At 34.4% G+C, this 9,611-nt stretch overlaps 2 protein-coding genes across 2 annotated transcripts in view; one reads left to right on the top strand and one right to left on the bottom strand.

Annotated features, from left to right (window-relative positions):
* The first annotated feature begins 502 nt into the window (after positions 1-502).
* LOC145212581 (uncharacterized) lies at positions 503-1,499 on the top strand. Its single transcript, XM_080080750.1, has 2 exons — positions 503-714; positions 1,093-1,499. Exons 1-2 carry the CDS (start codon positions 616-618, stop codon positions 1,261-1,263), a joined length of 270 nt encoding a protein of 89 aa, XP_079936876.1. The 5' UTR covers positions 503-615; the 3' UTR covers positions 1,264-1,499.
* Positions 1,498-9,611, bottom strand: part of LOC145212580 (dynein heavy chain domain-containing protein 1-like) — a 52,913-nt gene continuing 44,799 nt past the window's right edge. Inside the window, exons 85-98 of the mRNA XM_080080749.1 lie at positions 9,185-9,316; positions 8,652-8,858; positions 7,926-8,099; positions 7,327-7,546; positions 6,994-7,188; positions 6,784-6,853; positions 5,651-6,463; positions 5,253-5,397; positions 4,474-4,683; positions 3,737-3,892; positions 3,155-3,373; positions 2,731-2,889; positions 2,093-2,295; positions 1,498-1,858 (exon numbers count right to left, since the gene is read on the bottom strand). Coding sequence (XP_079936875.1) covers positions 1,687-1,858; positions 2,093-2,295; positions 2,731-2,889; positions 3,155-3,373; positions 3,737-3,892; positions 4,474-4,683; positions 5,253-5,397; positions 5,651-6,463; positions 6,784-6,853; positions 6,994-7,188; positions 7,327-7,546; positions 7,926-8,099; positions 8,652-8,858; positions 9,185-9,316 — 3,075 coding nt within the window. The 3' untranslated portion in view covers positions 1,498-1,686. The remainder of the gene's footprint in view (positions 1,859-2,092; positions 2,296-2,730; positions 2,890-3,154; positions 3,374-3,736; positions 3,893-4,473; positions 4,684-5,252; positions 5,398-5,650; positions 6,464-6,783; positions 6,854-6,993; positions 7,189-7,326; positions 7,547-7,925; positions 8,100-8,651; positions 8,859-9,184; positions 9,317-9,611) is intronic.

The raw sequence follows: 9,611 nt of genomic DNA, 5'->3' as shown, positions 1-9,611 counted from the left end.
CTTTTTTTCTCTAAATTAAATAACAATTTATCACCGCTTTTTCTTTATTTTCAAAACAACAACCGTCAAGGTAAAGTAAACAAACTGGAATTTCGACTCGCTCAGGCGATGAGTGTGAAAATGTGCAGCCATCTGTGACGAGTTACCAAAGTGACAATAAACACAAACACGTGTGTTTAAATTTGCAAACTGATAATGGGGTTTTGTGAGGGAATTAAAAATATACATTCTCTTAAAAAGCAAGACAGTCATAACGGTTTACAATTTATATAAGTTTGTAGTTGTTTTTGCGTTCGTACGAATGTTTTGTTTGATAAAAAGGACAGCCAACATGGCAGTTTTGTTAAAGTCCTTTACAGTAAGGATATTCAAAGTAGATTACAGTAAGGATATTCAAAGTAAATCATTTAAAAGTATCTAATATCTATTTAAAACACCTTTGCAGTTATTTGGCGCTCTGACGAAACGCAATGAAATCGAGCCGTTTCGAATCCCACTGGTCCGGATTTAAAAGACATGTGAGTTGAATCTGCAACCTTCGAAACACTCTGTTTCTGTGCATTTGTGGGTTTGTTAACTATTTCTTGCGCAAATTGGGTTTGTTCTTTTAACAACATGGACCCTAGCATGATGGAAGACGTTGCCCGGCAACTGAAAGACAACCCAGAGTTAGCGAGGATGCTCATGGAAGAACAAAAGAAAATGGAAGCTCAGGTCTGCATTAAAAAAAATTACAGTCTGATTTTATTCAGGGTTTGTTCATAGTTAACAATGCTTACAGTCAGGGTCTGGAAATGCCATTTTTTACTCTGCAGAACATTTTTACACCAACAACATTTATTGTCCTCTTTACTACTTTTAATACACCTGATGATATTTGTATTGCAAAGTAAACATATTCGGTCCTGCATGCCCAAAGTCACATAGGAAACTACCTTATTCTGCAGACTTGTTTCCAAGGGCGTTAGTTTTTAATTTTTATTCTTATTGTAAACAGATGCAGCTGAAAATGTCTTTTTTAAAAACAAAACAAATTGCAGCTGCCATACTCCGCAGACTATGTTTTTAATTTTCTGTTATTTTTGTAAACAGATGCAACTAAAAACCATCGTCAACAAGCTGTCAAGCGAATGCTGGGACAAATGCGTTGACAGAGTTGGAACCAGTTTAGGTCGTCAAGAGACCTGCCTTGCTAATTGTGCGGAACGTTATTTGGATGTCGATCAGTTTATCAGACAAAGGATGTCAAGTTCTAGAAAATGATGTTTTTGCCATATTTTTTAGCAATTCTTTTTTAATTTGTGGATTGATGGCCATATGGAAGACATGGCCAAACACTTATTGTAACTTAGCATCGTAAATTTGGACTTTTTACCTCAGTATTTTTGATAAACCAAGTGATTCTTAAATCGAATCCCATTAGGAAATTCAGACATATGTTTGAACTTGACCAATGTTCGTTTTTTTGCGATTTTCGACATAAAACATTTACAACTGTTTCTTACAAATTATTTTTATTCAACAAACAGTATAATCCAGTAATGCACACAGTGACAAAAGGAAAGGTAAAAAAATACATGTATCTTCTTTGTAGCTAAAACACAGGACAAGCTAAGGCACACTCTAGGAAAAAAACACAAAAAAAGAACACCAATTGGCACTAGTTCAAACATTGTATGAGGAACTTTAATCCAACTTGCACAGTAATGAAGTCCCAATAGTTTCCCATTGAGCTTTTGGGTTGTCAACCAGCATTGGGGCTTCGGTAATAATGTCGGATGTAGAAAACATATCTGGGTTGCTGTTATTGCATAGCCAGACAGGCCATTTAAACATTGCTTCTTCTGTTTTTTCAGATCTAAAAGATAGTCAGTGTTAAAAAGTTTAAGTCTTAAGATAAACAATCTTCTTGCATTAAAAGATAATTTAAAATATTAAAACAAAATCCACTAGATTTGTGATTACAAAGTCATTTTTTAATGAGATTTATCAATCTCCTGCTATATGTTACAACAATAATCTTGTTAAACAGTTTGTAAGTCAATTCAATTACAAATATGGTCTAAAAAAATCACTGATCAAGATAATTTACTTCTTAAAAGTAGACAGCTTTTGTGCTGTCAGTTGCAACAAAGGCATTTTGCACAACTTAGTTGATCTCGATTCTTGCAGCATGCCTGTTCTTCTGTCATAGGTAGCTTTGTGCAGGTAAAGTCCATCAATAAATATTTTTCCGAAAGGCAAGGGTGGTGTAGAATGATTTTCTCTGTCATCTGATGCCGATCCCATAACAAACTAGAGAAAATAGCAATAAAAAAATCTACACTCTTGTAGTACTTAATCTCACTGCAAAAAAATACGTTTAGCAATAGTTTAACCCAGTGGTTCTCAAACTTTTTTATTGTCGGGGCCAAATGGTATTTTTTTAAGTGTGTAGGGAGCCGCAATAAAACGAAACCTTAAATATTAGACTTTAAAAGCTAAAATAGCAATCTTTGGTGGGTTTTCTGAGGTCTGGTGCAAACCGCAAAATAAGTAGTTGGGAGCCGCATGCGGCCCGAAAACCGAGTTTGAGAACCACTGATTTAACCTATTAGTCCCACTTTGCAAAAAGCTGTGTAGAGGTCAAAACTGAAACCTAAACACCCAATTTCAATGCAACACACAAATATGTCGAACACAAGAACTAATATTATTATACTTTGAATGCTAAAATAGAATAAGAATTACCTGTTTGCTGAATATGTATTTGTTGGGGTCATGAAACTTTGATTTAGCCACAGTAAACAGCACAGATTGTAGAAACAGATCGGGCCGAGTGAAAACCGCCAAATTGTATGAAAGAATGGTTTGTGTGGCTGATGAACATCGACTCCGAGAATGCATCGACTAAATAATATTTAATGTGATTACGTTTGGATACAATTCAAACAATTGCAAAACTGTGAAACAAAAGCTAAAGCAATTCACTTTGCAGCATTTTAAATGCTCTTTAAAACACAAAGGTTTTTTACAGGTTGTTAACCAGCTCTGGATGTTTTTGTAAAGTTAGAATATGAACTTAGTATTATCATATGACAGATTATGTTTCTTGGTGAAGATTTTCCCCCAAAACAGTGAAAGTAGGAAGTGGGTTGAAAAAAAGTCTACAAACCTCATTTGACCCTGGGGTAGGTGTTATGTTGGGAACAGCCTGTGTTGCAATATCCATGTATCGATGCAAAGTAGTAACTCTTTGGTCTAGGTCTGTCACAAATTGACTGAGACTGTTTGTTCTGTGGAACCTGAAGAGCTGGGAGTAGTCATGTTGCCATGATGATGGAAGTTGGTCTGGAATAATTTTGTTGATCAATTCTTCATGTTTATATGTCACCTGCAAAAAATAAGTGTTTTTTTAAGGCACACACTACCAATTTAAACATCTGCAACATAACTAGTTAAAAAACAGATTTGTTCACATGTTTAATGTGGCAAAATATATAGTAGGCCTACTATTTTAACTGAAACTAGTGATAATATCTCATTCAGGCAGTTTAAGATTGTCAAATTTTTAGATTACGCATATTAGATGAGTATTACACACAAAACTATAAATTTTATTTCATAACTAACTGTTAACAAAACATATGCATAAAGCAACCAAATTTCTATTGTTAATGTTTAGAAGATGTCAAAAATAAAAAATAAAATGTAAGTAACTACATCACCACACTTTAAGAGATAAAACAAGCCTTACCTCAGTTTCTCCTTTCATGATTGACAAACAAAGAGTAAGATCTGTTGTCACAAGCTCGATCACAGCTTTAAGCTTTACAACCTCAGATGCATAGAACTCCATCATAGTTGGGGCAAAAATGTGTTTGTTCAATTCGGGTTGGCTGGTTTCTTTTAACTATTGGGAAAATCAAAATGCTAAATACTAGTGAAAAGTTTTTATTTTGCACTGGTTTGGTGCATGACATTACACACATGCAAACACAATATTTTCTGTTTTTAAATTTCCTGGAGCTATGGCTTATTTTTATGACACCAATTATCATATTTACTTGATTGTAAGCATGTTAAGGTAATAAAAAATAATGCTAGCTGCATCTTGTGGTATTAGGTGCTGTTGTTTAATAAAACTTCTTCATGATGCAACATAGTACAACCATTTGTCAACAGTTGTTAGTCATGCAAATCATTCTCTAATTCTACTTCTGTTGACGTGGAAAGCCAAAATGCAAAAGAGTTTTAAACGCCAAATCAATAAAAAAGCAGGGATGTAGAAATAATAATATCGATATGACAAAAAATGTAAGCCGCCCTCGATTATAAGCTGCTGTTTATTGTAAGTCACACAGACTGTAGGGTAAAAAACTTTATAAGCTGCAGTTTACAATCGAACAAATATGGTGTACAAAATGTTTTCAATGATATTTACAAAAAAATGAAAGAACATTTGACAAAAAAACTGTAATAAATCAATGGTACCTGCACTAGGTAACTCTCAATAGTCCTTTTGATATGAAGATTCTCAGAAGTCAAAGCATTAGAGTTTAAATAGCTGTTATCAATTGCACCAAGCTGTTCTTCTTTCGCACAGCAAATGGTATGTAAGGTGGTGGATAGGGAAACACCGGACTTTGCTGCAGTGTTTAAATTTGCTGTGTAGTGAAGTCCAATTGTACTCAAGTCAGCTTTCTGTGCTCACAAGAAATAAAACAAAATATACAGTAAGCCACAGTGGTTCCCAACCTTTGTTTTCCTGTGCACTCTTTTAGTCGATATTCAAATCTAATTCCCCCTACAGATTTAGTTTGCTAAAATATCGTTTACATTAATATTTTAATGTAATTCTTAGAACGGAAATTTAACTCTCAATTATAAGATCTATAGCCTAATATATAAGATCTATAAGTTTCTTTTTCTCAGCTCATATATGGTAGGCTAAATGCAGCAATAAGACACAGCACAGACAACCAGTAAGACATTATTATTGTGACACAAATTCCCCCCAAGTTGGGAACCACTGCTGTAAGGTTTGAAACAAGATTCACATAATTCAAATCAAAAATGGCGTTGTAAATACAATTTAATTCATAAAGCTTCTCTTCAGGGTTGAAAAGTCAATAGTCTTACATCTTAGATGCAAACATTCAAGCTTGTCTATAACAAATTTTAACCTAACAAATATATTATCATCCCTAAAACTTGCCTGATGTACTTAGAAGTAAAGCTTTTTCAGTTTTTAAGCAAAAGTAGAAACAAACCTTATGAAGAAAATCAAAGCCACTTTCTGAAGTTTGGCAATGTTCCAGGAGATTTTTAATGTCCAAGGCCAGTCCTTTGTATTTTGTACCTTTCACTGGTGGAATCAGACATTGCGATGCCAATTGCTTAGTCATTTTTAAGTCCCTGCCAGATAGAATTGATAGAATGTTGCACAAAAGCATTTAAAGGCCTGTTTTTTTTGTGTTCAGCTATTTAGGTTTTTTCAAGTTTTTATGAGGTTACTTATGGATACATGGATAAAAACAATCCACAATTCCAATATGTTTCATATTGCAACCTTTAAATTAAAGGACACGACACCCTTTCATCTAATGATTACACACAGATATGAGTGGCATCTAATTCTTATGTTCTACTGCACATCACACTTCATTACCTTTGTTCAGCAAGTTGGCTAGTCACCACTTCGCTGACAAGTTTTTTTGCAATTTCCACATCTTTTGCCATCATCACACATTCCATCATTGCCACCAGATCCGTGTCTCTCCAAGTACTTGGGCTCGCAAATGAAGATCTCCCAAAATTCATTCGCTCAAGTAGAACACCATGTAGCATTGAAACTTGCAACATCAGCTTTTTCTTGTCAACGGGGACATAAGCTGGGAATGTGACTGCTGCTCTCACATTGTAAGGAACAAAGGACTTGGTTTCCATATTCACAGCAGATTTTGTAGCCGGGTTTAAATGTGTCATGGAAAGAGAAAGCACTTTGAGTAGTCGGTGTGTCGTTCTCACTATGTCTTTGTGAGACGACGGTGACTCAACTGTATAAAGGCATGCATTCCGTGTTATCTGCAATGGGATATGCTTTTCTAAACAAGGCTTGTTGCGGGTTATTATCCAAAGTCGGAATTGAGGGTGGCATACAGCTTTGTGCTCCACCGTTATTTCTGTGTCCATTCCCAGAGCCTTGCTAAGGGATTCAATTTCCTCAGTACTGGTTGATGTATTCTTTGTAGTAGTGATATGGGCACCGAGGATTGAAAGTTGAATGTTAGGTGTAGGAATTGGTCTGTATTCATCTGACTGATCAGCTTTTTTCTTTCTCCTATTTGTCATGTATGTGAGGAGTTGTAAGAACTTCTCGGGCCACTCGGTTGCCAATTCGCAATTTTTGAGCAGCAACCATCTTCCGTGAATCATACAGTCTTCAAGGACATCACCAAGGTCATCATCAAAAACTGGAGACCTTTGTAAAAATGACATTTTAACATGTTGTTGTCTTAATTCCCACTGCCTCCAATTTTTAGCAGCTAATCTATAATTTCTAGTAGCTGATCTGTATTTTTTCTTAGTGAGAATAAAGTAAATTTATACCAAAAGTAATTGGGATTAAAGTAAATATTGTTTTACAAACTTTTTAGTGAGCTTTTGTTGGAAAATGTGATGTATAACTATCATTAGTCTTCACCAACTAATAACTATCATTAGTCTTCACCAACTTAGTTCATGTCTTTTATAGTCACAACAAAAAAAGAAATTCTTTGCAAAGTAAAAGAAATGCCTTACCTTTCAATACAGATAATATCCTTTACGTTTGCCTTTTCCAGAATGTGAATGTCTGGATAGTAGCAACATTCTAAAAAAGGATAGGATTATTAGATCCATGTGGTTATAACTGTTTCTTCTTCAAAGCTGGCCTTTATTAGTGGTATTTTTTTTTAAAAGCCTAAAAACAAAGTCTAAGAACAATGCACATACAGCACCACGTTTTATTACCTTCATCATCTTTAGGCAGCACAAAAAATCCTGGTTTGTGCTGTGACGTTTCCTCAAGGACATCATCAAAATCAAAGATGTTTTTCCTCGTTGAAACACCCCCTAACACACTTGCATTCATGTCATCAATAACATGACTTAAAACCTCTGGCCGCAGTACCTTCCACAATAGGGCTTTTTGTCCAAGTGTCAAATCTGTCACATAAAGTCATAAACTGCACCAAAATCCTTGTGGGATTGTCTTAATTTTTTTGATTTTTTGTTTTTTATTCATACACAATGCTAGCTTTACTAACCTCTACACAAATATACAACTAATAAACCAACACTTACGAAGCATTTTGTTGCATGGTACTTTACTTAACAACACAGGCGCTGAGCTTAGGTATTCCTGCCAGCGTTTCGACTTGGTGGACACAGACCATGCCAGACTGCCAAAAGTATTGGGATATTTGTGTGTCAAAGTTAATACCTCCCTCCACAAATCATCTGACATCCAGACGGGTTTGTGCAGACTTGACATTACTTCAGAAACTGCTGGTGGTACAGATTCCTACAAACATAATGTTTCCAAAATATTAGGGGTTTCAAATACTGTGAGTGAGTCATTTTTGTAAGCACATAAATACAGTCGTACCAAAGGACAAACAAATTTAGTTTTACATCATCATCCAACAACCCAATTGGATAACCATTTTGTGATAGTTACTAATGCAATTAACCAGATTGTGCGATAATCAGGACAGTTTTCTTAATACCCTTTAAACAGATTAAACAGACTATGTATTTCACCAGTATATAACAAACTGGTTTGTCTATATTAATAATTTGGTATTTTTTTGAAAAGGAAATAAGTCAGTCATACTAGGATTAATTTTTTTTTCAAACTACCGATAAACTTTGTTTGCAAAAATGTTAAACTTTATACCCACTTCATTAATGCCAATAAAATCCTTCATTTCTTCCTCAGTCATCCTGCCAGTTACCACCATTTGATTCAAAGCAACAAGTGTCATAAAAATTGTTGTGTCATGCTTGAACATCTTTTTTTCAGCCAAATCCACCATTGCTTCAGTCAGAGCTTGTTTCAACTCGATAACCCTTGACTGTAACATAAATGTACCACAACTTTCAAAAATAGTATTTGTAGAAGGTTTGTCATTTTTGGTGGGTATTCAAAAAGGATTATTAAAAGGGTAAGTATAAAAGTCCACATGATGGAAGTAAGTAATGTTACTTTAATTTTAAATTAGAAAGATATCTTCCCCATATATTTCAATTTTTCCATATTCTAGGTCTAGGACCTATTTGACCTACTATCATAATTGTTTTGCAAGCAAAAACGAATGGGTCCCCACACACATGTTTATGCGAATTGATTACAGTAAAAAGGGTGCAATTATTTTTAGATTCCTAATGAAAAACTAGTAGAAAGCATCAAATTAAACTTAAAAAGGTTTTGTCCATATTCTTTTTACATTACACTATCGTATATTTACAAAAGTAGTAAAAAAGAACAGCAAAAAACTTCCAAACCTATGGGAATTAAATCTCTGGCAAATCACATTTTAAACTGATGCTTTTTAATACATGTTTCTAGTTCGGTACAATGTAATACACTCGACGGATTCTGAAAAAAAGGTTTCAAGTTTGCTTACCCTTATCAGAGATCCACTGGTGCCACCACTGGTTGCATTTCCAGCATTGGATTTTCCTCTGATGTGGGATTTCAGTCGTTCTGTGTAGATTTGGACAAACTGAGATGCAGTAAGCTGATACAAACTTGGATTGATCATTGCTGTGGTTTCATATGCGTTGAACAGCCTTAAACCATGGGCTGCCACAAATGATAGGTCAAACTTTTTCTGAAAATAAATGTATGTAAATCAACAAAAACAGTGCCCATACCATATGAATTCTTTAAGGTCATAAAATATATGAAATAACATTAAAAGCATCAAACAATACTTTAATCAAGTCATAAATTAAATTTAATAACCATATCCCAAAGGCATTTATTTTACGACAGTTTGTTCATTTTCTTAAAAATAGACAAAATGAAAAAAACATTCTGTAGAAAATTATAAACCAACAGGTATGCTATTGTCCACTGAGTGTGTTTATCTTTTTAGTAATGTTAGGTCTAAACAAAACCCTCAACAAAAAATAAATGATCATTTTTGTTTACTACCTGCATCAGATTATTTTCCATCAATTTGGTTTCTTTAAGGCTTGAAATAGTAATAAGGGTATCTTTCTTATATGTCTGAAGAGCATTGAGGATGCCTGAATCTGCAAGTATTGCACCAGAAACACCAGCAACCTACAAGAAAGGCATGGTTATAAGTTTCTTGAAATGCATGTCAAGCCATATGTATCACACACAAAACAATGACTAAAACAAGCAATAAAAATCTCATCCACACAGCAAAACACATTCCTGATGTATTACATCTTTCCTTATTAATGAAAATCTCCTTGAAATTTCAGCAAAGGACTGTGAGGTTTCAAAATCATTAGTTTATAACTGCAGGAAATTTAAAAGTGAAAGACCAAATGAGTTGCTGTATTTTGATGTATATCATAAACAAACATAAAAACTGTTGTCCAAAAAACAG

Source organism: Phallusia mammillata, chromosome 2 (assembly GCF_965637545.1).
Source record: "Phallusia mammillata chromosome 2, kaPhaMamm4.hap1.1, whole genome shotgun sequence".
Lineage (NCBI taxonomy): Eukaryota > Metazoa > Chordata > Ascidiacea > Phlebobranchia > Ascidiidae > Phallusia > Phallusia mammillata.
Note: the sequence above shows the minus strand (reverse complement) of the source record. Positions and strands in the feature narration are given on the sequence as shown.